Consider the following 27,037-nt stretch of genomic DNA (forward strand, 5'->3'; position numbering starts at 1 on the left):
TATTGTTGACTATTGCTTTAAAAAGAAACACAAACTAAGTCATTTAAGAACTCAAGACTGTGGAAGCAGAGGGTAGCTACCAAAGCAGACTATACCTACTTGGCCTGCACTAACAGGGAAGTGGTTAGAAAGCCCAAAGCAGAAATGGAATTTAGGCTGGCAACAAAAAATAAAGACAATAAAAAGTCTGTCTTCAAGTATATTGGGAGTAAAAAGAAGGTGCAGGGTAGCATAGGACCCCTACAGGACAAACTAGGGCAATTAGTGACAGATAAGGAGGACAAGGCTGAGCTCTTATCAATGGGTTTTTTGCTTTTGTATTCCTGAACATGGATCAAGACAAATCTCCCAACTGGATCATAGACAGGCACAAAAGAGACACCAGCCCGCCAACTTGGTGAAGGAATTGGCCACTTGGAAGGATCTTCATCCAACAGTGCTGAAGGAATTGGCCAGTGTCATAGCAGAACCACTGGCATGGCTGTTTGAGTACTCATGGTGCTCAGGGTCAGGTCCCAGAGGACTGGAAAAGGGCCAAGGTGGTCCCTATTTTCAAGAAGGGGAGGAAGGAGGATCTGGGTAACTATACGCCAAATAGCCTCACATCTATCCTTGGGAAAACCTTTGAAAAAATTGTAAGGATCACATTTGTGGGACTCCAGTGGGAAAATTATGCTGAAGGGCAGCCAGCATGGATTCATAGCAGGTAGATCTGCCCAACTAACCTTGTTTCTTTTTATGACCAGGTCACAAAACGCTTAGACACAGGAGTTGAGGTAGATGTCATTTACTGGGATCTTAAGAAGGCCTTCAATACAGTATCTCATCTTATTCACGTAAGTAAACCAAGTGGCTGTGATGTAGATGATTACACAGTCAGGTGAATGGCAAATTGGCTTAGGGGTCACACCCAGACTAGTGGTAGACTGATCCATATCAACCTGGAAAGATGTGGGCAGTGGAGTCCCAGAAGGCTTGAACCTTGGACCTGTACTGTTCAATGTCTTCATCAGTGACTCAGATGAGGGCATGGAGAGCACTTTGTCCAAATTCACAGACATTACCAAATTATGGGGTAAAGGTTAAAACACTAGAGGGTAGGGAACGAATCCAGGCAGATTTGAGAGGGTTCAGAGGAAGGCCACTCATATGATTAGGGGCCCTACAAGGAGAGACTGAGGGACCTGGATCTCTTCAGCCTCTGCAAGAGAAGGCTGAGAGATGATCTTGTGGCCGCCTACAAATTCAGTGGGGGTGAGGCAGCAAGGAACAGGAGATATTCTGTTTACCAGGGCACCCGTTGGAGTAACTAGAAACACCAGCCACAAACTGATAGAGAGCAGATTTAGGCTGGACATCAGGAAGAACTTCTTTATGGTCAGGGTTGCCAGAATCTGGAATGGGCTTCCAAGGGAGATGGTGCTCTCCTCTACCTTGGGGGTCTTTAAGAGGAGTCGAGACATGCACCTGGCTGGGGTCATCTAACCCCAGCACTCTTTCCTGCTCCTGGCAGGGGGTTGGACTCTATGATCTACTGAGGTCCCTTTTGACCCAAACATCTATGAATCTTTCATATTTCTGTTAAAGTCAGATTCTAATATTATTGCAGCTTAAGTGCAGTTTTTTACCATTAATTCCTCTTACTTCCTTTTTATTCTAGTTTTACTCTTGCTCTCATGCACTTCTGAAACGCCTTAGTTCAAGCGTGCAAGAGCCCTAATACATGAAAAATATGTTTTAATACTTTCAATTATTTACAATTTTTCTGTAAAGTATGAAAAGGTACTGAAGACTAATATAGTTTATGTCTTCAATTTTATAGGACTGCCTAAGAGCTTTTACTAAAAACTAGTTTGAGAAAATAGGTTTAGATCTTAATATCAACCTACTGCTTTCCAAATATACAAATTAAATTAAAAAGTCAAGTAATACAAGGAGAGAGTCCAAGCTGCATTGCATTCAATTAATTTACAAAACTTTAAACTTACACAAGATACACGAAATGGTCCAAAAGTTACAGCTTCCTCTCCATGTGAAGGCCAGTAACGCTCACATTTTTTCTGTTAAAACACAAAACATTATCCTAATTTAATCCAGGATCCATATTTTAAGAAAACCACAATAGCAGAAGTATATTAAAAATGTTGTCAATCCTTGCTATTTTATACCCAAGCTTCATCCTATTTGGTGTTTTTTCTTATAGCTACTGTTCCTGTGAAAGAATCTCAGCTGTCATTTAAAAATAAAAAATATATAATCTTTGTGACCAAGAGAAGTTATGGGAGACAAACAGCAAAAGCCAAAAACTTAGAAGACCAAAAACATAACCAAAAGATTTGCAAAAGTAAGACTTAAGACTCATGATTCTGGGGGGCCTGCTTCAAAGTAGCATGTGGGCATGTGTGTGTCCATGATGCATCTCCAGTAGTGAAGGTAACCTTTCCCTGATGAAAACGTATATAAAAATTGAGTAAATATATATGTGGATTTAAATATAGGCAGTACGCCTTTCCATTCCCCCTCAATTGATAAGAGGTCCTAATACACTCAACAGTCAAGATTCTTTGCCTGTAATGAACTGTAAATGAACTTATGCCCAATAGGACCATAAAAATCTCCATGATAAAATCAGAGGTAGAACTAAGAACTAGTTCATTTTAAATGTATACGAACATTTGCCCAACTGAATAGTTCATTTTCTATTCAGGTGCCTATAGTACTCCCCGTTTGCAAAGTACACCCACTTTATGGAATGAAAAAGCAGTTCCCACTCACTGAGTTCTGCTGTATATTGATGCAATTTTGCTCCTGAATATAAATTTAGGAACTCCTATCATTCATTCTGAATGACAAAACTAAATGGTTTTCATTGAATGCGGTTTACCTGCATTTATAATAATGACTGATTTTTCATATGAAGCCTCATTGTTATTTACACACTATCCTAAGTGAGATTTTAGTATCCATCTAGTTATAGTATACATACCCTTCCCATTTCAAACTCTCGACAAGCCATTACTATTATCTGAAAAGGGAAAATTAAATATAAATTATAAAATATTCAACACCATTTAAGAAAGTATGCTATGAAACTTTTCCACTCAAATGAGTGCTGAGAATCCATAATGGCCATTTGCATTAAAGCACAAGATACACATAGGAAAAACTGCAAACTTAGATGCAGCATGTACCTTTATACTTTTTAAACAGTCTGAATTACATCCTGCACAGTGCCACTCCCTGAGCTTGGCTCCCAGTGCCTAAGAGCTAAGCAGAGAGCAGCAGGGCAAATCCTCTGCCTCCTTCTCATGTTGGGAACTCCAGCATGAGCAGCAGGCTGTGCTGCTCCCTGAATTCAGTTCGGGACAGTGAGTTAGATTTCTGCGTTAACCAATTGAAGGAAACGGATTAAAAATTTGTAAATAGAAAGTGACTGCTATTTTTCATAAAGCTTCATGCATTAACATTAAATACAAAAATACCTGCAACTGCCCCCTCTGACCTGCTCCTTGTGCTTTCCAAAGCCAGGATGATCCCACAGTCTGAAAAAAGCGTTGGCTTCTCCACTCCACCTGTTTCCAGGAACACTGGACAGTGGGACAAAGCCCCATGCCTGCTTCTCACACCAGGGCCTCCAGTGTGAATGGAGGGAAGGGGTTTTGCCCCATTACTCCAGGGAGACCCTCCCTGAGCCTGTTCCCCTGCTGGCTAGCTTCTGGCTGCACAGCAAGGAGAGTAAAGAGGAGGCCAATCAGGCTGGACACCAAGCTGCAGAAAGCCTCTCCAAGCCCAGGCTCCTAGCTACACCAGCTTTTAATTCACCACTTTCAGTACTCAAAAGGAGGGAGCCAAAGGGAAGCAGCCAGGGGACAGTGCCACTCTCTGAGCTTGGCTCCCAGTGCCCAGGAGCTAAGAAGAGAAACCAACAGGGTCCTTCTCTGCCTCCTTCTCACATTGGGAACTCCAGTGTGAGCAGCTGCTGCTCCCTGTGTTCAGCTCTCCATGCCCAGCAACTCAGTGGAGAAAGTGACACAGTGAAGCCCTTGCCTGCTTCTCACACCAGGAACTCTGGAGTGAGAAGCAGGCAGGGAGCATCTGGCAGCTGCTCCTTCCCCCCCTTCCAGTCTACAGAACAGGTGGGAGCAGGTCTCTCTCAATTCTTCTCCTGACTAGTGACCCTGGGCTCAGAAAGGCTATCCCCGGAAAGAGTTAAGTCAAGGGCAAGTGTGCAGAAATTCAGTCTCCTGGGAGAAACTCTCCCAGAAATGATTTAACCCTGGTTGGTCCTGGGTCATTTTTCTCAGAGCAGCCATTTTTGCTTAAGGGGGGGAAGTTTGAACATCTGCACACTTGTGGTTTCTACTAGGAGAATAGTAATTCTCCTGGCAGAAACTGATCATTGGTACATATCCTTAAACATATGTTTATTGAAACAGAGTGATCTGTTTTTTTTCAAATATTAAAACTGTATTATTAAAACCGAAGGGGTACATTTTTGAATGTCCATGAATCAGTTGAAAATGTTAAGATTTCACAGAACTTGTATATTAACTCAAGTCAACAAGTTACAAACATCATAGGCATATATGCTAGATTCATGAGTAAGCGCATACGTAAGAAAATCCTACGTTTTGGAGTCTGAACTTTATTACAACCAATTTTGCCTGAATATAATGGACCACAGAGGTAGCACAAAGGTGATTAATGAAGTGTTGAGCTGTTTGTAAAACGCACATATTTCTAAACATACAAAATGAAATGGTTTTATAGGCAGTACATAAATTGAATATTTAAAAGTTATTCATAATAGAAGAAGCTCTAGTTAAATATTACTGGTCTGTCATATTTTTGAGTCTCTGGAATGACTGGCAAAAGTCCAAATTGCTCAATTTCTGTAAACATTCCTTATTCCAGAATTTTCAGTAAAATGAACATGCATTCTTAACTGCTTAACATTCTTCACCATAACAAGGGATAAGGTAACAAGTTAAGAAAAAAGTAGGTTACTTACTGCAACATTGTACTCCCATATCATCCTCCAGAAATCTATTACTGTATTTGCTAATGGTCCCTGGGTAGCAACATATGCTTTTGGCCCATATACTCCCTAAAATTGCACAAAGAAATAGCTAATGTTCACAAAGAAAATCTGGTTTAAAAGGTTCCCAATTTCATAAATTAAACGCAACTGTAGAATCTCTTTGCAATGTATCCCTCTTCTGTGAGCTACTCTTCTTTTTTCTACTTACAAAAGATAAGGACTAGCCACTACCACACTCCAAATACAGTGGGAAAGTGTGCACAAAATCCTGGCTCCATTGGAACTAATTTCAAATATGGCTCCAAAAGAAGTCAAGATTTCATCTGTTCGTAATTTTTTTCTTACTACTGTATTTTTTCACAAGCACATATACCCTTTTCTCAAAAATTAGCTTTCCATAATTGTCTTAAGCAGGGAAGCAGAATATAAGTGTGGAGATGCTGTAAGTTGGCTGTTGCTCATTTTCCCAGGTCTTTCCTCCAGCAGCTGCACGGATAGAGGGGCAGAGTCCAGCAGGGGTAGATCCTGCAAGTACAGTGGTATGGTCACAGCCACTTTGATTCCTGATCTACCCAAAGTTTAATGCCAGCTGCCATCAGTGGCATTTCTATTTAGGCAGCTGACAGAATTACCTTAAAGGTTCATTATCACCCATCTGATTCCCAGTAATGGCTCTCCATTTCACAACCCCCTCTCTCTTTTAAATAGTCTTGATGTTCCATTAATAGAGCTATCCTTTCTTGACAATTTTGCTGTTTGTTCTCCTGCTCTCTCCCCAATTATTTCACAGACCTACAGACACTTTTTAGCTCTTTTCAAAACCCTAGATCCACTCATGGATCCACTTCAGTAGCAACTAGTTTCAGCTTTTGGTTAAGCACGAAAGGGAGAGTGAGAGTGAGCTAAAGATTAGGTTCTTTCCCTAATCTATTCCATCATAACTTTGGGGGGAAAAAAATAAAAACTTTCTTCATTCTTCCACACCCAAAACAAGGTGCATCACGTCCTATTTGGGGACATGTGGTATGTGAGAACATTTTGGGGCCATTTTCTAAAACTGAGCAGCTTGTAAATTAAGTGGACATTTTATAAAGAATCTTTAATTCTGTCAATTCCCCTGACTTATAAAAGCTTTTCTCCTCCACTGTTAAATGATTTAAGATAAAATTGGAAAACATGCATCCTATCAAATTTGCCCATTATGGAAAGTCTCAAGAAAAATGTTCAATCTTTTTTTTTAAAGTCAGACAAGAAATGCAACTCCTTTTAAATAACGTTACATTTCATTGTTCATTTTTCCAAGGTTAAAACAGGCTTGTAAAATTTGTGCAATCAGAAAAATTTACTATAAATCAAATACAAGCATTCAATCTCCACTGATTCTACACATTGGTTCATGCTTTTTTTAATCAAATTTATATAAAAATAACGTTTATTTAAAAGAAAAACACCTCTTTTTTAGCAAAAGGTTGTGATTAAAAGCATCACCTGACAGAAACCTAAAGGAAAATGCAAGGAAAGCTTAATAACTGTCCCTTAAGGATGTACAGCCAAAGGGCAAACTATAACAATATTCTATCAAAACTGTAACTGTATTTTTTTTCTAAATGATTAATATATTTATTGTATTAGCCTGCAAATTATAAATTTGATATCCTACACAAATGTTGCATCTGTAATACCTCAATGCAGTAAGTGATTTTGTATTCAGCTGCACATGAATGCACATGTATCCATAGATTGTGTATACCCACCTTATTAATCATCTCTAAAAACAGCCTAGGATTGCCTTTTAAATCTGTTATTTGGAACAGCACATTTCAACATAATTACAAATACAAACTTTTAATGAGATAAGCTTGCATCTTCTTTTGCTTAATTGGAATATGTCTTAATAAAAAGTGTATGTACCTTGTGGTATAAATAATATTAAATCCTAAAACTTAAATCTGGGGCAGTATGCTTGTAAACGAAGTAAAATTGTGCCAACTGAAAACCTTATCTAAAAGATTATTTTATTTCATATAGTACATAGAATATTAAAGAGATTAAAAAGGCACTATTATAAAAACCAAAGCTCAGAAAGTATTTTAATGTAGTTAGATATTAATACATACCTTAATAAAATTTGCATTGATGTAGTCTGAATCTTGCGGGGGAGTTTTTAAAGTCAGTTTAACCCGGCTGTGATCAACTAAAAGAAGATAGTTTTTAGTGAAGAATTACAGCAAGTGTTAAGATATACCTGATGCATAAATAAAACAATGCTTGATGGGGTAAATTAGACATTAACAGAACGTTTCCCCATCATCATGAGGAATAGTAGTTGGGAGCAGAGACAAGCCAGTCAATAAAATTAGCAATTTCTGAACAAACTAATGCAAGTAGAAGGGCAGGGTAACAGCCACCACCTTGTCCTTTTCAGAGGATCTCTAGCTCAGATGGCTAATTATTGGGACTCCCCCAAAAAAAAGTGAGGTTCAGCACAACAAACGCAAGTTAAAGTTAAGCAAAATTTATTTGCACAATATTAATGGCCACAGTGACGGTTTGTCTAGAAATGGAAGGAACAAAAAGCTGAATTCCTTTACAGGAACAGGTAATCACAGGAAAAAAAGAGACAGAAAAATTCCCAATAGAGTTTGCTGACAAGAATTCAGTTGGCTGAGGAGGTAAACTTAAGCATGTCAACTATAGCACAGAGGTTCTAAATATGGCCTGGGAGATATGCAACTGGAAGTAGTTGATTGAGCAGGATTTACTTAAGTCAGTTTCTTAGAAAGTTTCACCTCTACCCAAGAGAAATTCTAAAGGCAGAAACTTTTTTCCAAGTAATTTTTAGGATAAAGGCTCAATTTTTCCATTTCCTTCAGCCTACCAAACATTCAAGGGAAAAGTTCCAGGAGACTAAGAACACTTTAAATTACCAACGCCACAGATGAGTTAGGAGCTGCAATACAGTTGTGATGGTCCAGAAAATGAGTGAAAAGCAAAAGTTTTTTGGTGGGGTTTTTTTTTTTTTTGGGACCAGGCATACAGCTGAAAGATGTCAGACAAGCCCTTCTTCATATAGAAAATGCTGATACATCATGGCACCAGGCTGAAGAGCTGTTAGGTCACTAAGACTCACCTGAAACTATCAGGGCAGTTCACCTCTTTTAACTATTATTTAGGTGCAGACTCCAACTAATATAGCTACTCCAGTTTATATTTAGTTTGTTTTCAAAAATCTCTGCAGGTTTAAGGGCTGTACATTTTTTAAATGAAAGTTCATTCTGCACTATAAAACGCTCAGCAAAGCTGAATTACATTGCAAACCCTGAGATCCCAAGGACTCTATGATATTGAACATATATGCACCTTTATTGTTTAGCTTAGAGTTTAAAATTGTTCCGTTTAAATAATGAATACTCAATATTTTAAGCTAAAATAGCATTTAGGATAGTTTATTAAACACAGCATGTGCAGGTTAAGAACATGCCAATTCAGGCTAAAACTAGGATTGTCTGAACTCATGATGGGCACCCCAACCCTACATCTTTCTTTGGCAAAAAGAAGAAATTCTCCCAAATATAAAAGCATTTCTAGGTTATCTTTGTTTTTCAAATTTTTTATTTTTAAATTGTAAGAAAATGTACTTATAATTTTTTAATCTATTTGCTTTGTTATGAGATAGTCAGAAGAAAGTATTTTCCCTGGAAAAGTTTTCTGGATTTTTCTTACAAAAAAAAAAAATCACAATTACCATACCAGATCTCTTGAATATCTGAGAAAATTCATGCCTTACCCAAAGGAAATCATACATCTGAACTTCCAATTGACCTGAATAACAATGAATTCAGCCAATGTTTACCCCATTTTTCATATTACTATCGAACAGTTGATTTAGCTCCCAACTGCCCCACATTCAATTTTTTCTCCTGAACTAGTTTTGTGCTTTTCAATGTTGAAAGGAAAAAGAGACAAAAAACCCTAAGAAAAAATGTTTTTGCCAAGGTACCAAGTGCTTATTTTACTATTAAAAATACAACAGCATTTCAGCAACTTCAGATTTATGAATCATGTCAACCAGATACCTACAAAAATTTCATTTTTGCCCTTTTATTATTTCAAGAAGCATGCCTTCATCCTTCTCCAAAAGCCATGTCAGGCATATCTTTTGCAGTCTGTCTGGAAAGGCCCCAAATTTGGAGCACATTAGATCAAGGTAGAAAGCTCAGAGAGCACTCTACCTTCCAATGACAAACTGGAAAAATTAATTTGTGTCTGGGACCACAGAAGGCAGAGGTCCTTAAATGTTTTTTGTGCCTCCTCCACAGTGGACATGATGCATCTTAACTTAGATGAAACATAATCTGGCCCTCAATTAGAGACCTAAGTGGACTTGGGCATCTTAAGCCTTGGACGTACATTCATTTTTAGCACAAATAAATAAATAAATAAAGTACGAGGAGGCATGCACTGCCTGGGGTGCTACAAAGCTGATACAAAGGCTCACTCAACTAGTTCTTGCTATCACGGCAATCTGAAAACTACCAGCAGTGGCAACAACTAATTAGATAGTATCCCTTGCTCAATTAGCTGGGGCTGCCACCTGTAGCCCAAGGTGGCAACAGCTGATCCAGCAGTCCTGCCTACCCAATGAACTGTTACTGCCCTACCTGAGAGTCCTCTCCTCCCTAGCCCACAACCCTGGGTAGTGACAGGTCTTCCCACCATCAATGACAGTACAGCAGTATCATCAGTCTTGCCGGCATTCCCACTGTAGTGGAGCAGCAGGGTGCTGGTAGGACTGACAGCTCACTGTTACAAAGCTACTGCTGCCCAGCTCTGCTGAACAGCTGATTACTGAAAATAAAATAAAAATCAGTGACGACATAGAATTAAATTCTGAATTAATCTGCTGCTTATGGAAAGTGCCAGCTTGCCAGATCTGGAAACAAAAGGTCCAGGTATTCATATATTCCTTTTTAATCCAGTAGCCTTATATATGAAAATAACTAAGATTAGGAAGGGCGGGGGGGAAGGAAGAGCCTGGGCAGCACCTCTCAACTTGGTGATAAAATTAAGATGTTGCAGTAAATCTTACAGCAGAGGATAATTTCCATATAATTTAGCTGTTCAACAGGATGTGAATAGTAAGACTCAAGGTATATTTGGAAAGGATAATTAACATTTCTTTGATCTGTATAATAAAAGTCAAACTTACATGGCAGTATGTCCTTATATCTGTTCTTTTTAACATTTTCTTCTTTTTCACCAGTGGCCGTTGGATAGATCTTTTCTGTTCTATATTTGGTTGATAATCTTCTTAACCTCTGAAATAAAGATGTTAAATTTAAGCAATGTTTTAAGGTCTGAACATAAACATTAAGCAAATAAAGGTCATCCCTATTGTACAAGCATCATGCTAAACTGTGAAGACAGAACTATTTAGTAGTCACCCTTTCCCCCACCCCCCCGATTTCCTATAATTAAGTGACAATTACACTTAAAGAAATAATTATATGGCTTTTTTGCATCACTCCAAAAGTAAGACTTTGGTGACAAACTTTTAGGTTGAGCTAACTGAAGTTAGGAAGGAAAGGCAATATACAACTCCTCTTAAATGTATAGTACAAAGGAGACATACAGGTTTCCCTCGCTTTATGTGGGTTCTGTAGGTGTGATGACCCTTTTTATACCAAAACTTCATTATAAGTGAGGTAAATTCACTCTTATGCGAGTGGTGTGGTAGAAGCCCACAGTCAGCTGCTTTGTACGGTGCATTATGGGAGTGACACACACCAAAAGATAATCTCTTCTGTGGATCTGTGCTCCTCACTCGTTGTCTGAGACACATTTCTGTAGTTGCCATCCCCATTATGGTAAAATTCACCACCAACCTGTGCTTGTGCATACCATCTGCTGTTGGCGAGTACCAAAACTGTCTTGTAAAAGTGGTAGAAATAGGTCTACAGGTTAGTACAGTACAGTATCCCTATTTGTTACATTGTAAAGTGGGTTCCCCTTATGTGAATCTGAGTTATGTGCCATTTTTCAGGAACGCATGTACAGCATAAAGCGAGTGAAACCTGTACTACCTCATCTCTGAGGGAGATTGAAGTTAAAAGAAACCCCATGAAATTTTGAGTGAAAAATGGTAAAGCCAAACAAGTTAGTTAAGAGTTCTGTTATAAACTAATGAAAACTGGGCAGGGAGAAGGGAGGGGGAGGTATTTTTGGTTTGTTTTTTTAATTCAAGTATTTTTGTCTACTAGCTTCATCTATAACAACATCATAAATAGAATTTTCCCATACAAGAAGTAATTTTTAATTCACATTTTAAAATAATATTTTGAACACCTGATAAAGCAGCTGCCGAGAAACACTGAGCATCAACACTACCAGTGATGAAACCGTGAAAAAAGTGTGTACAGGCTGAGATGCATCCAAAGGCATCTATCCAATAAAGACAAGCATTAGTACAATACCAGGCATACCTACATCCTAAATTTACCATTCTACCCAGCACAGCACTCAGACATGCCATGCCGCCTTGTGCAAACTAGGCCTCTGAAAGACATCCAGTTTAAGGTCCCATGGGGTCTAAGCTCATGTGTATAGCAGGATGTGTGATTTTGAGATCAGAGATTAGATCCCCCTCATACCTTATTTATCAGTGTAGGGACAGTCCAGGATCATGATCCCTGGGTTCCCTCTGGACCAGCAAATTTAAACCCAGGTGCCAACAACTGTCAGTTGCGGCAGGGTACCGAACTGAGATCTGAAATCCAGTCATGTCCTCTACCCCAGCTGACAATCATCAGAGGTTTCAACTCTGCCCTGAGCACAGAGACCAGGTACACTGCCCTGCTGACCACCACACGGGATTTTAAAGTTCCCAGGGCACAGAGATCTGAGATCAGGCTATAACAGCCCAATCTCAGGGTCCCCAAGGCCAGAACTGAGTTAAACCCCATATGCTGCTCAGCCTGGTGGTACACAGGATTTTAAAGGACCTAGCACACAAGAACCCAGCATTGGGCTATGGCAGCCCAATCCCATGGTCCCCATGAGCTGGGGCTGAGTTAAACCCCATGTACCACTCAGCTGGGCAGCATGCCGAGTTTGCAACTTGCCAGTGCTTGAAGACCCCAGGATCAGGCTGCTGGGACAGCTGTATGCCAGGCCCTAGGGCTGTCCCACACTAGATCCTGACACTCAGCTGAGCATTGGGGCTGGCCCAATGACAGATCCCAAATTGGCCACACATGCAATTTAAGGCGTTATACAAATGAACCACAGAGTATTATCCACCGTATTATCACACCTTAAATCTACTTAAACATATGGCCAGGTTACTATTTTAGATGTTAATCATGTTTTAAAATGTAACATGTCAGGAGCCCTAGTGTGTCAACCACCAGCATTGCAGCCATGTTCTCACAGGACTGCAGGAAGGCTAACTGGCACTGCTAAGAGTCAGTGTTAATTAGACCTACAGTGTCATGCAGCTAAAAAGAGGCATGCTACTTTCTGACAGGGAAGCCATGTGGAACAAAATATATCTGAGGACACTGCTATCTGGCATGATAAGTTTGCACAGAGATCTGCCCACTGCACATAGTTTTGGTCACCAGAAAATAGGTGCATCGAGCCACTGAAGGTAATTGAGGGAATGGATAGCCTACTTTATGAGGAGGCAAAGAGTTGGGCTCATTTAACTTAGTAAAAACAAGGGTATATGATTTCTGCCTATAAATAGACCAGGAAAATAAAGAAGGAAGAAAGAAAAGCTATGAGCTAAAAAGGCAATGCTGATATAAGAATAAATGGGTATAAACTGACCACAAATGAAATTTGGCCTGGAAATTATACAGGTTCCTATCCATTAAAGCAGAGACATCAAACTTCCAGGGCTTGGCACAGACTAACCCCAGGGCAAATGGCAGCAAACTTAAGCTCTACTGGTTTCTTAGCCAAGGGGATTATCAGCTGCCAATGGAATTTGGGAACAGGCCTCTCCCCTGCTCGCCCCACACCAAATCCCCAGCTCCTCCAGGAGGTCTAGGGTCCATATCTGACCTGTGCATCCTTGACACCCCTGAAGTAAGCAATCACATTCTGGAACAGCCTTGCAATGGAATAAGTGGGGGCAAAAAGAAAAAAAAGTCTAGTTGCTATTAAGATGGAACTTAATTAATTTATGAAAGGGATTCCATGAAGTGGTGCCTGCAATCCAGGAAATCTCTTCTAGTTGTCTGTCCCATTCAAAAGTAAGAAAAATGTGGTTTATAATCTGAAACCTCCAAGCCTGCTAGCAACAGGCAGGGAAAAAAAACCATACTTGACATTCCTGCTACTTAAAACAAATACAAAAAGTAGGAAGTGTGTTGATAAAACTTGTTTTTTTACCAAAAAAATCTGCCCTTTTTTTGCTTCCTTATAACTATATGACTATACAGTTAAGTGCTTAATATACAATTCCTTACTACAAAAATACAGAAGCTCCCTGTAAGAATTGCACAATTGTGAAGGAGTAAAATAATCTATTAGTTCCTTGCTCTGCACTCTTACATGCATTCATTGCCCCAAAAGGAGGAAAATTTGTAAAATGTTACAGTTAATCCCCTATGCCAAAAAACCTGAAGAGTATCCACTGCTTTACAAACCTCATCTGGCTTGACAGGTGCTGTAGAAGACATTGATCAGTACCTTTCAGGCCCATTATCACTGTACAGGTACATTTGCAAATGACTAACAACATTTTAACAGACAACAAATGCTAATTTGTACACAAAGTATACACATTCAGTAGGACCAGCAGGGAAACAAGTAACAAGGCCACTGTGACAAATTATTATTACAATTAGCCAGATTTCTCTCCATTTACAACAAAAATTGGTTAAAAGACACAGACAGGATGATCTAGTTGCATCATCTAGGAACTGATATGTTAGGAAAAAAAAAAAATCTCATAATATAATTTTTGCACAATCAACAGGAAAGTTGGAAGGGCAGGGGGAGAACTAGGAGGAATAAGGTTTCCTTAGGATCAGAAGAAAAGCCAGAAGCAGAAACGAAAATGAATGAACCACTGAAATTTCAACATCATAGCTCTATCCTGAACTACATTCCTTAATAATTTTTCAGCTGCTATCTTTTGGTGATGGTACAATTCAAATGTGCTGGAACATTTGTCCTTAAATACAAGATACAGAAAATGTTTGGGTAATTAACCTAAAGGTTTAGGATTGCACAGTAGTTAAGTGTATTCCCTTCAGAAGGGCTTGAATTCACTGATAAGATTTAACTGACACAAACTGGAATTAGTTTGCCTATTAATGTCAACAGTATGTGAAGTACTGTCCACACGTCTGAAAACTGTCCCTGATGTGAAGAACTCAATCTCACACATGAGGGGTAGGGGAAGTTCAAGGATTATTTGTTATATTTTATCTAGTCTCACCTAGTTTCAGTCTCTCCATCATTAGCTAACTTAATCATTGCAGAATGGGGTCTGAGAAGATATTTGATGATATTGTATAGAATAGCACAAAAGAGGACAAAGGACAGGAAATAAATGAACTAAGGAAAGATCCCAGGTGGACTTGTATAATTCTCCATTTGAGAGAAGAGCCAACAGCTGATAAATAAAAAGGGGCAGATTTCCGAAGGGCCTTAGGAGCAAGGTGAAGTAACTTGCATTATATGCTTAGTGAAAGGATTAAAAAAAGGAAAGAAAAAGAAAAAAGCCCACAAATAGAACAGTCAAAAAAGCAAGGGAAAAGGGACAGTCATAACAGCTTAGTTTTAGATGGGACAGAGGGGAGGATGACTCCATTGGACCAGAAGGAATTACAGCACACTTAATAAAAGACAAAGATCTATGCAACCTTAGAAATGCTACGGAGGAAGCTGCATCAAAATTTAGATGCAACTTGAAGGCATAGATAATTATGCAGACCTGGGAGGATTTCCAGGTACAGACCAGAGGGTCAGGGAGAACAGTCAGTAACAGAATGAGGGTAGTGAGAGGATTTAAGAAGAAAGAATTCAGTTTCAACTATGCAGCTGGAAAGAGATCCAGGAAGAGCTGTCAGAGGGACCGGCTTTATATTGCTCCATAATAAACAACTGTCCACAACACAAAGCAGCACTCATTTGGAACAAATCAGCAAGACTGCCAAATTGCTTCCCAGAAGAATTTCAGATGAACAGCAGGGATGTTAAAGATCAAAAGCCTGGTGCCTTCATAGATAGCATGGAAGCTTGCACAGCACTTACATGCACTCTAATAGTTGTTCTAGTGTTTAGAGAGCCTTCATTTACATGCACATTTTTAACTAGCAATTGGAAGTTTGTATGTAGCTCTTCAAATTATGTTGAACCATTCAGAAGTTTCTAAAAAACTAAGTTCCATTCTAGTTAGAAGTACTGCACAGTCTAATTCTGCTTATTCACTGTATTACAGAAGTGGTTTGTGGGATAGTGACAAACCCTTACCACATATGGCAGTGGGGGTTGATCTTTTGACTGGAACAATTTGAGTGTCAGAAACACATTTCCGGCTTTCATAGTTGTTGAAAGACAGTATTGTGAATTGTTTAAAATTCTCTGCAACGGCATCCTTCAAGGTTGCTTCAAAAAAGCCTAATTTTTTTTTAGTCTTAGACCACTACTACACAGAATTTCGCAATGAATAAAAACAGCTCATTACAATCTGTCTGAGAGACTGTGTAACCCTTCTGCAGTCAGCCTATTTTGCTAGTTATTAATTTATACTTTGGCAAGACCTGTAGTAGAGGCACACTGCTCAATAACACACACACAACTACTGTATATCAGAAATTGTCTACATATATTAGAAGCTATCCAACTTTTTCCATAGACTACACACGAATTTAAAGATATTTAAAAGCACAAAGCATTTGTCTGAAACAAAAATCCTTTGAGTCTTTTCCCCCTATTTTGCCTCCTTCCTGATCCTCACAGCTATACAAATATTTAACATTTCTTTACACACCTAATATGCCACTAGGGCCTGCCTACCCTAACTTCTCAATTAGTTTTGCCCTATGGCTTACCGACCATTTCTAGAGGCAGACTGGATTCAAGCTGTTCTGCTTAGAGCAGGAGTGTCAAACATATAGCCCATGGAGACATCTTACAGTTCATGACGACCCATGTTCAGATCCAGCCTGCACTCAGGGGATAACAACGCTGTTACTCATCCTACCACACAAATCCTGGCTTGGGAACCATATTGAGAATGCAGTTCTGCAACAGTAGGCCAAGTGGCAGTAGTGTTATGACCCCCCTGGGTTCTGGCCCAAACACCACAGCCACGGGGTCATTAGGGGTTAACACCACTATCACCTACTCTGTTGCCAAATACCTGGGTTGAGATCCCCACTGGGGATGAAATTCTGCGGCAGTGGACTGGTAACCCCCATGGCTACCAGAGCTGCTGCATTACTAGAACCAGCACAGAAGTGTTCATCCAGCCCATGAAAAGCTCCATGGTTGAGATCCAGCCCATAAGGCCAAGTGAGTCTGATACCCCTGGCCTAGAATAACAAGAGATGACATGGCGATTATTATTATCCACTAGTCTACAGTGGGGCTTCCACCATTCTGAAGTACCTCACTCCACTCTGGCTGTACTGTGATAGTACAAGATTTTAAAGTTTGTGATGCCAGAGGAGAGTTTTGTATGCCAATATAATTCTCCCTATATTTTCCAAAGAAACAAAAATTATGTAATCAAACACTGCTTCTACCTGTAATGTTGTTCACTAAGAATCCCATGCTAAGCTAAGTGCCCTACTTTTTCCAAGACAATTCTTTCTTTACAAGTTATCCAAAAATACGAGTGCACACATTGAAAAACTAGGACAATCAGTCCCCTCCCCCCCATCATAATTTTCCCTACGGACAAATTTCTGCCAAATTTCACCCTACGCCGGTATTTCAAGTAGGCCAAGAGAGAGATTTAGTCACAGCCCTTGTCAGCGTTTAGGAACGAAGTCTTAGTCTAACCTTATACAACATGCTTATTACTTCTATGCAGTAAGAGGAAACACTTAACTAGTTTTTTGCTGGACATTTTTGTTAATTAAAACAAAATTCAGAGTAGTTTCAAATTAGCATGCTTGCACCTGAATCTTCTTCCTATTTTTATGGTATTACAATCCTTTTCTGAAACTACTTAATTATTGCAACAGATAAAATCCACATGGTGAAGGAATAAAAACACCCATTCAGAAAGTTGTCCAAAGAAAACTTAAATAAATGCAAGTTTAATTCTAATGCACACAGTAGTACTTCAGACACAGGTAAAGAGCTTTTGGACAGAACTCGAATTTTAAGTGGGAAATGCCCCTATAAACACTAGTCCTCAGCTGTGCTTAATAGTCCACACCTTCCTAGCGCAAACAGCTAATACCATGAACTTCCACCTAAGCTTTCCTTTAAAACAGCTTCTTGCCCTCACCGGTACAGGAAAAAGCCACCTGAAAACAAAACAAGCATAACCAATAAAGTACTGTCTGGACAGTCAGGGATGGTTTTGGTATCAGGAGGAAGTTGTTCAGGATTGTCAACTACCATTGCCGTGCTAAAATAAAGAACATGCTGAGGGATTCACACATACCCTGAAGACTTAACACATGTTGAAGTCCTACCCAGAAAAGTATCAGGAGGGATGGGGGCTGCAGCTGCTGTGGATTCAGCTGGAAAGAGGACTTTATCAACATACAAGAGTCCTCTGCTGAAGTGATCTTCATGTGGCCCAGCCATCACATTTCTTAGCTCTCAGGTTCTTTGCGAGCAGGCTAGAATCCAATCCCAGAGACATGAAATTGTAGTCCCCACTACTATTCCCAGTGCATCACACTACAGATGAGCATAAAGAGATTTTTGAAAACGGCTTGTCAATAGATTAGAAGCAACACTGTTTCACTGAGATGTCAGTAGCAGTCAATTCTGAATGCACTACGGACATTAACTTGGGTTGGTTTGGAATTTTTTTTTTTTTTGGGGGGGGGGGGGAGAACATCAAACTCAAGCAGCACTAGACCAAAATTTAGTAATAATCCAGCACGCAAATCAGACTGGGGGGTGGGGGAGCAGGCAGACAGAAATTCACATGAAGTTAAATTAGGCTCATCACATCAGCTTAGTCTTTGGGCAACTTTGTGAAATGATGCAGAAAGTAAAAAGACCCAGAATGAAACTGAGTGGGCATATCAGATAGTATTGTGTGGCTGTTTTTGGACTAACTAAATAACTGTTTGTGCTTCTACGGGTTTGGAAACTGCTGTTGCCCAGCACTACTACTTTGTGAAAACATGGTATTTTATCTTTTAAAATGTATTGGCAACTAAAGTACAGGTACGTGTGTTTTGTTTGCATCTTTTAACCAAGTTAGCACTTTTCTTTCTGGTGCTGCAATAGGTGGCACTGAAGAGAGGCAGTTAAGAGCAAGTCCTTCTCTTCTTGAGCACCAAGTTCATTCTTCTAGAAACAAAGCAAGGCAAATCTTTGCCAACACAAAAGATGAAGCATTAAATTAAAAAACAGACATGCACACACTGAAGAGCAACTGTTTCCCATTATTCATAACATGACAGTTCTTTTCAAAAGACTGGACTGCACTAGCCAACTAGAGCTTAGAGGTTCTGCATCTCTAATAGGTTTCTGTCATACCCAGCGATGGTTTTAAATAAGGAAGTCCTAGCAAATATTTTAAGAATCCCCTTCATTATGTGGTTCTGTCTCCTTTCCTACCACTATTTCTTTCTACTACTGGGATAACAGTAGCATCGTGTAACTGACAAAACCTTGCAAGCAAAAACTGTTAAAAAACTCAATATGGTCAACCAATTAAATTCTACTCTAATACTGAGCCTAACTAGCTTGTATTTGTGACAATATGATGTATTCACATTCACAACTAGCAATATTATCATAAATTTCTGAAGCACTGCTGAATGACCTTGCTACAACTCCAGTTAACATATGTTCAAGTACTAACTCAAATCCACTCAGATATTGACAGTAATAGTAATTTTACTCGTACAGAAAAGATCACTTCTGTGAACTGGCAAGCACGTAGGTTCTATAAGTAAGGTAATGAACTATGCAATTAATCAAATTTAGTTTAGTTCTCATTCTGATATCTTATAATGAACTAGTAATTCATAAAAATCTCAGTAAACGAGACTTCATTATAATAAAACTATTATATAAAGTAATAGAAAAAAGTCATGCTAAAACAATATGGTTTCAGCTACCTGCCCACAGACCACATGATCATCTGAGCAATAGCAGTTTATTACACATTATGCCATACTTCACTATATTAAATCAACTGAATTTGTGCAAGGAAAGTAGTGGCAGCATTACAAGCTACAGCATTTATATAACTATTCTCAAATGGCTTCAGTAGACTTGCTTCATGATGAAGACTGGCAAAGTATGTCTCCAAGCAACAGCAGAATTTGTTTTAAAATTCCCAAATATCACAAAATTACAGGCTCCTGAAAAAAAAAAACTGCTTTGGTAATTGGTGAACAATTCTTTAATATTCAAATACAGGAATAAACCTCAGAACATTTGTTCTCCAAATGTGATCTTATATGGACTGCTGCAGATCATTACAATACATCAGCATAACAAAGCACAAGAATAAGGCAAGCTTTAACTTGGAGGTTGCTAGCTTGCAATCATTTAGTTCATTTAATTCTATTTATTTAATTTGTTCTCTCTCTCTCCTACCATGAACTAGATCAGCAAAAAAAGAGTTAATTTTAGAGACTCGTTTAATATTTTAAAATACTAAATGTTTAGCCATTTTAAATTTACTTTCTTCTGCAACTTGTGTTGTGAAGGAATAGCCTGCATTATCCACAGCTTCACTTCAACGGTGAAGTAACCAAAAATTGGACAATACCTAAAATCTAGTGAGCAGCTGTCACCCAAACCTATTAATGGCCTCAATTTTTTACTCACATAATACTTTACCAAAAAAAAAACCAAGCCAAAAAAAAGCAAACCAAAAAACCCCCAGCTTTTTAAAGAACAAAAACCAGCTAACTGAACCAACTATGAATTCATATACTTTTCTGACGTAATTATACCAAAGGCCTCCCTGAGGTGTCTTTTCCTGACCTTCCCCACAAAACTTATTACAAATTCTGCGCACCATTTTAAGGAAATATTTAATCTCATCTTCTACACTCAGCTTGAACCACCAGTAACTATAAAGCACTAAGCACAAAACACATTTCAGGCAAATAAATGCTGGGTCTCAGATGTTACACAAAAACGTATTAAAACATCTGCTTAAACAATCTAGATTTTTTTTTCTGCACATCCATTCCAGTAACAAGTGAGATTGCATAGGGAAAAGGATGGAAGGTCAGTTTTTATATTTTTGTCAGCTATTGGTAATTTATTCCATTCTCTTTACATACAACTTCTATGCCCATTTTGTCACATAATACAAGCAACCAGATACTTTAGAAAAATGTAAGACATTTTCCCCACCTAAGCATATATTTGTGTAAGCATTTAAGAATCTGGGAGTTAAATATGGGGTTGACAGACCTGTCTGGAGTCTTACTTCTAACTGCCTTAAAAATCACAGCAATACTCATGATTTAAGTTCAGTTAAGATTTTAATCACATGATAGCCGTGAACAGCCTACAAAAGGAGCTGGTGGACTAAATGCAGTTTTGACTAGAAGATTCGGTATCAAGAGTACGTACCTAGCTACCCCTTGTCGGCAGTCTCCTCACAGAAACAGCCTTGAAAACTGAATAACCCATAAAAATTCCCATAGAAAATGGCTGGTGCACACTGGCAACACAGCATTGGGACACAGGTTACAGTTCAAACAAAGATGCCTTCATGCTCCAAGGATTTCACATCAGCATCCCTCCCTAAATATTAGGTTCACTTGATTAATTGATCTTTAGCGATTAATTGCGTGCTTTATTATTGTGACAACAGCCATTCCTCTTTCCAATCTGCAGCGTTCTTTTGCCTTCATTTCATCATACATGGAATTAGATGGAAAGTTCTTAAATGGAGTAGATACCAAAGCAGATTTGATTTAAAGTCACTGGTCCAGGAAGCCTCAATTTAATCACTGTTTTCTACAAAAAGTACATTTTTGTCTAGAGGTTTTCCCTTCTACCATATCATTCCCTCACTAGATCTCAAATCAGTGGAGAGGCTAGACTCAGAAACTTCTCTCTCAAGACTTCTGGAATAGTCAGCTCAAAATGTTTCTCTCTTGTTTCTATTGCCCCTCCCTCCTTGCATTTTTCTCTAGACAACTCCTCCTTGCCCACATCTATTCCACCGCCAACAACCCTCTAATCATTTAACTTCTTGAAACTGCACTTTTAGGCAGAGGTAGTAAGGGCTTGACTCTGTGTACACAAAAACTTGCGGAGACAACAGGGCTGATAGGTGGGTAATCAAGTCTGTTATCCCTCATCTCCATATACTGCTGTTAACAAGGATGTTACCTCTGGAGACACAAATCCAGTTTGAAAACTAAAACAGCATCACAAAGATGCTTCATAGGATCTTCTAGACCAGGCTTGTCCAACATGCGGCCCATGGTGCTGTGACCGGAAATGAAAGTAAACACTGTACTTTCATTTCAGGGGGGTGATGTGATACCGCTTCCTGTGATGTCTTTGAATATGCCTTGCCAGCCCACTGGGTGATAAAAAGTTCGTGATCCGGCCCCACATTCAAAAAGGTTGGACACCCCTATTCTAGACTGAGCACTGAGTCCCACTGGGTGAGTGGTTTTCTTTAAATCTTTTAAATCTATAGAGGATCCTGCGGGAACCCCATAAGATTGGGCCTCTAATATAGTCCATGGCCTGTTGGGACTTATAAATTTTTTTCTAAAAAACAATACGTGAATATATCATCTCAAATAGTATATAGTCCCTATTAGATTATATCTTTGAGCTTTAACATATTTTAAATTAAAATCATCTTTATATAAGTTTATTTTAAAAAGCATATTAAGAAAATTTAAAAATATGATTACATTTAAAAATCTGATTTAAATTTTTAAAAAATTTAAATAAAAATTTTGATTTTTATCTATCCTGTGTAATTAGTATCTGCTTGGGTACCTATACTATGTGAGGAGCTGAAAAAAAAATCTCATTTGAAATGCCTCTCCCTCCCAACAGAATCTCATGCACTTCCTGTTTCCTTTGCCTTGAAAAAACTGTCTCCAGAGTTTCTGTGTTCCACATAAGTATTTGCTTTTAGCCCTATTCAGATGAGATGAAAAGGCATTCTGACAAATACTTAAGAGTGCAGCAAGCTTGGAAGTGCTGTCAAGTACGTCTCCAAGCAGCTTCCAGTTTTACAGCTGCACCTAGGACCTACTTCTTGGTTCACAACAAACAAGGCAGTTTCTCCCAAATGCTGACAGGAAGATGCAAGTGCCTACACCATAATTACATTAATATACACCCCAAAACATTTGAAAAGTGCCAGAAAAGCCTCAGGTCCAGCAGCAAAACCAGACAGTATAAGACTGCAGCAGTGTGCTGTTTACAGACATGTGTCAAGCCATGCTGTTGTGTGAGAACGTAATCTGTGTTCCTGTGACTATTTCTTGTTTGGTGAAAGACAACAGAATATCTGCACCTCATATATTTTAACAGAACCAATTAGATTTCAGCACTGATACCTGTGAAGGTTTGGTTAGACAAGACAAAAGCAGCCAAGGTTTTAGCAAACCACATTTTCTTCTGGGTAAGATATGGGTTAGTGTTTTTTTAATAGGTCCAGGTCTGGAAGAGGACACGCATTAAGCAAGTAAAAAGCTTTCATGTATCTAAAGGCAAAGATCAAGTTTAACTTAGGGTTAGAGAAAAACTGCCAGCTAAATTTGACCTCTTTGTCTAGTCTAGAGAAGCTGAGTGTAACGGGATGCTGGGCACTTCTGCTAAATTTATGTATTTGACCCTGCTAACATTTGCTCGGAAATTGTTTTGCAATCCTGTTAAATTGGTCAGCAACGTATTAAGAATTCACTTTCTTTTAAATTAAGAACAGAATGCTTATTTAAGTTAGCTAGTATTTACCACTCTGCACATTCAGTACTTAGCAGTTTAAAAAGCATTCTGTCTCTAGCTTGTCCAAAGAACAAGCACAAGTAGTAATTCACTCAACTGCTGACTAGATAAGCAACTTGCCATCTCAAATATTTTCAGAGGATATATGCAGTTCCTTTTCCAAATGGACTGTATTCTATTCAGGTTCTTCAGTGGTACTCACCATTTGATAAGTGATCATTTAATAAGAATTTTAGAGTGCCTAAATTAGAATTTTAGAGTGCCTAAATTATGACAGTACTCAGTAGAAAAGTAGAATATTAGAACTTGTTACCTGGTGGCTTCCAACCTTGAACACCTTCTCCAAGCCAAAAGTGTGCAAATACATGGCATTACACCAGATGATTAGAGATGAGTAAAATATAGCACTGCTACAGTGTGAATGACAGCATTTTATTTAAAATATTCTTTTCGCCCTGGGTGCAACATGCAGGACAGCATCTGTGTATTAGTTTTAAGAGGAACTGAATTCAAGAGAAACTTCAGTCAAAAGCCATGTAACATTGAGGCGGTTACATATATACAGTGCTAGTTTACTGGCTTTCAAGTATTTTTAGTGACAAATATTGATCTTACTAAAAAAAAAAAAAGTTAATCATACTGCCCATTTTACTTTCTCTTTCCTTCCAGCTCTAATGGTTCTGTTAATTTCATTCTGGACAAGATGCCTGGACACTCAATCGTCCTTCTTGGCCCTGTTAAAAGATGCTACTTTAACCCCTTCTAGGACCATTTTACACTCAAATTTCAGAGTTTTAAAAAAAGGCCCTTACTGGCCCAGCTCCACAGGTTCTAAAAGGGCAGAATACTAAGTACCAGGGTACTAGCAGCTGTATCTACCACAAACATACAATAGAGCAGTGGTTTTCAAACTTCCTAAAGTCATACAACCCTTTTATATCATTTCTGCCATAGAACCACCACCCTTACATGGGAGCAGATGTGAAGCCAGGAAACCCAGCCCATCCTGCTCATCCATTAACTTTAAATTCTTTGCAGAACACCGTGAGGAAGAGAAAGAGCCACAGGGGGCAAAGGAGCACCGGCCAAAGATAGAATCAGCGGCCCCAGCAGATTCTATCACCACCACCAAAGCCCCAAAGAACCCAGCAGAAATCCTCCTTACCCAGATGTTTCTGGAAGGGAGGGGCCAGGAATTCAAACCCCAGTATGAAGAGGAGTCCTATGGTGATATAAATTATATCAGAACCGGAAGGAGCTGAGTTGGGCCGAGCAAAGCTGCAGGAAAGCCTGAGAGCAGCTTGGAAGACTGGCAGGAGGCTCCTGCAGAGAGGGAGCCCCCCAGAGGAACTGGACCAAGGATTAGTGAAGTAGCAGCACCAGAAACTTACTGTGATCTTGCAGGCAGCCGAAAGAGCACAGCTGGAGAAAATACCATAAAAACCCTAAAAGAAGGGCACATCAGAGACAAGGTAGCGTAAAGACCCTATAAGGAGGGAAGGACAAATTATCAAGGATAAACCCAGTGGGGTGAGGGTACCATAATGTCCCCAATAGGAGGCTCATGAAGAGGTACCGTAAAGACTGGAACAAGATGAAGGAGGAAGTGACCTCACAGAGTATTTTTGTTCTCATTTGTTAAAAAGCCAGGGGAACACTAACGCAGGCCAGGAGCACTTGTTTTTCTTTACGTAAAGACAGAGGTCGGGGGGGGGGGGGACCCGCCGGCCGGAACAGTGACGAGAAGATGATTCAATACCTGGTGGAACGGGTGAGGGTGTAAGGTGGATAGTGGAGCCCTCACAAACATAGGATGGTGGATGACGACTGACTGGAACTACATGCACAGGTACAGAATTGTACTCCCATAAAACATCGAGTCGTGGCAGGCGAGGATGCGTGCGTGTAGACCTCCAGTTGGGACTCATCCCTGACATCAGCCAGCAGACTGAAGTCCTATGGTGATTTTATTTTGTGTGTGTGTGTGTGTGTGTGTGTGTGTGTGTGTGTGTTTATGGGAGTACAATATATATATATAAAGGGGGAAAAAAAAGAAAAAGGACATAACAGCTTCTACCCTGAGTCCACGGGCAGGGGTGGAGGAACAAAGACTCTTGGAGGGGATGCTACGTAACAAAGACTGCGACAAACACCTGGGCCAGGTACAGGCATTACACTTTTAAGTCATCAGAAACCAGCCTATACCCATAATAGAACAAAAGTTCAGCGCCAGTCTATACCAATAACAGAAGTTGGGCACATGGACTTGTATAAAAATGGTGGAACCTGGTCTAGGATTTGCACCCCACCTCCCCCAAGGGGGACCTTGGCCACTCGAACTGTGAAGAAGTTCCTCCTAATATCCAATCTAAATCTGCTCTCCTCTAGCTTGTGGCCATTATTTCTTGTAACCCCCGGGGGCGCCTTGGTGAATAAATACTCACCAATTCCCTTCTGTGCCCCCCGATGAACTTATAGGCAGCCACCAGGTCGCCTCTCAACCTTCTCTTGCGGAGGCTGAAAAGGTCCAGTTTCTCTAATCTCTCCTCGTAGGGCTTGGCCTGCAGGCCCTTAACCATACGAGTGGCCCTTCTCTGGACCCTCTCCAGGTTATCCGCATCCTTCTTGAAGTGCGGCGCCCAGAATTGCACGCAGTACTCCAGCTGCGGTCTGACCAGCGCCCGATAGAGGGGAAGTATCACCTCCTTGGACCTATTTTATCGTGCATCAGCAGATGCATGACAAGTGCCATTGGCTTTTCTGATGGTTTCATCACACTGCCGACTCATGTTCATCTTGGAGTCCACTAGGACTCCAAGATCCCTTTCCACTTCCGTGCCACCCAGCAGGTCATTTCCTAGGCTGTAGGTGTGCTGGACATTTTTCCTCCCTAGATGCAGCACTTTGCATTTCTCCTTGTTGAACTGCATTCTGTTGTTTTCTGCCCACTTGTCTAACCTGTCCAGGTCTGCTTGCAGCTGTTCCCTGCCCTCCGGCGTGTCCACTTCGCCCCATAGCTCAGTGTCATCTGCAAACTTGGACAGAGTACATTTCACCCCCTTGTCCAAGTCGCTGATGAAGACATTAAAGAGTATCGGTCCAAGCACCGAGCCCTGCGGGACCCCACTGCCCACACTCTTCCAGGTCGAAACCGACCCATCCACCACAACCCTCTGGGTGCAGATGTCCGGGTAGTTTAGGTCCCCCATGACCACCGCCTCTTTAGCTTTTATGGTCTCTGAGAGTTGCCTCAGGAGCCCCAAATCTATTTCTTCCCCTTGATGTGGGGGTCTGTAGCAGACCCCTACCACCAAATCCTTTTCTCCTTGCCCCCCATGTAGCCTAACCCACAGTCCTTCTACTTCCTCATCCTTTGATTCTGTCTTGATGAGGGTTGATGTATATTGCTCCTTAACATAGAGCGCAACCCCTCCCCCCCTTTTCCCCACTCTGTCCTTTCTGTACAATCTATAGCCCTCAATATGTACCGCCCAGTCGTGGGATGGATCCCACCAGGTTTCCGTCAGTCCCACTAAGTCGTAGTCATTTAGTGCAACCAGGAGCACTAGTTCATCCTGCTTGTTCCCCATGCTCCTAGCATTAGTATATAGGCACTTGAGCCCTGTGACTGGTGCTTTTGCTACCCCCTCGCTCCAAGTCCTAAAGGGCTTTTTGTCTCTAACCTTCCCATTCCTTACCTGTGCCGTATTGCTGTCCACCCCCTGTCTTTCACGTTCCCAAAGCTCTCTTTCTTCAGGCTGGGCTGTCCTTGTCAGTTGAATCAGCACAAGTACTTTTGAGCAACCACACCCAAGGGTTGTACAGACATCAAACCTAACCATGAAATAGTAGGAAATATAGTCCAAGGAGCAATGAAAGGGAAGAGAA

General features: G+C 40.1%; 1 protein-coding gene across 2 annotated transcripts in view; it reads right to left on the bottom strand.

The window, feature by feature from the left end:
* PTPN12 (protein tyrosine phosphatase non-receptor type 12) overlaps nucleotides 1–27,037 on the bottom strand; it is a 126,173-nt gene that overhangs the window by 58,460 nt on the left and 40,676 nt on the right. The window contains exons 1-6 of one of the 2 annotated variants that reach the window (XM_090041937.1): nucleotides 11,387–11,619; nucleotides 10,251–10,359; nucleotides 7,159–7,235; nucleotides 5,012–5,107; nucleotides 2,987–3,025; nucleotides 1,989–2,060 (exon numbers count right to left, since the gene is read on the bottom strand). In XM_090041937.1, coding sequence (XP_089898063.1) covers nucleotides 1,989–2,060; nucleotides 2,987–3,025; nucleotides 5,012–5,107; nucleotides 7,159–7,235; nucleotides 10,251–10,359; nucleotides 11,387–11,482 — 489 coding nt within the window. In that variant the 5' untranslated portion in view covers nucleotides 11,483–11,619. Of the gene's footprint in view, nucleotides 1–1,988; nucleotides 2,061–2,986; nucleotides 3,026–5,011; nucleotides 5,108–7,158; nucleotides 7,236–10,250; nucleotides 10,360–11,386; nucleotides 11,620–27,037 lie in introns of those variants that run through there. The other variant, XM_090041936.1, reaches the window with a different exon arrangement.

This window comes from Crocodylus siamensis, chromosome 4 (assembly GCF_052110815.1).
Source record: "Crocodylus siamensis isolate JL-2025a chromosome 4, ASM5211081v1, whole genome shotgun sequence".
Taxonomy (NCBI): Eukaryota; Metazoa; Chordata; order Crocodylia; family Crocodylidae; genus Crocodylus; species Crocodylus siamensis.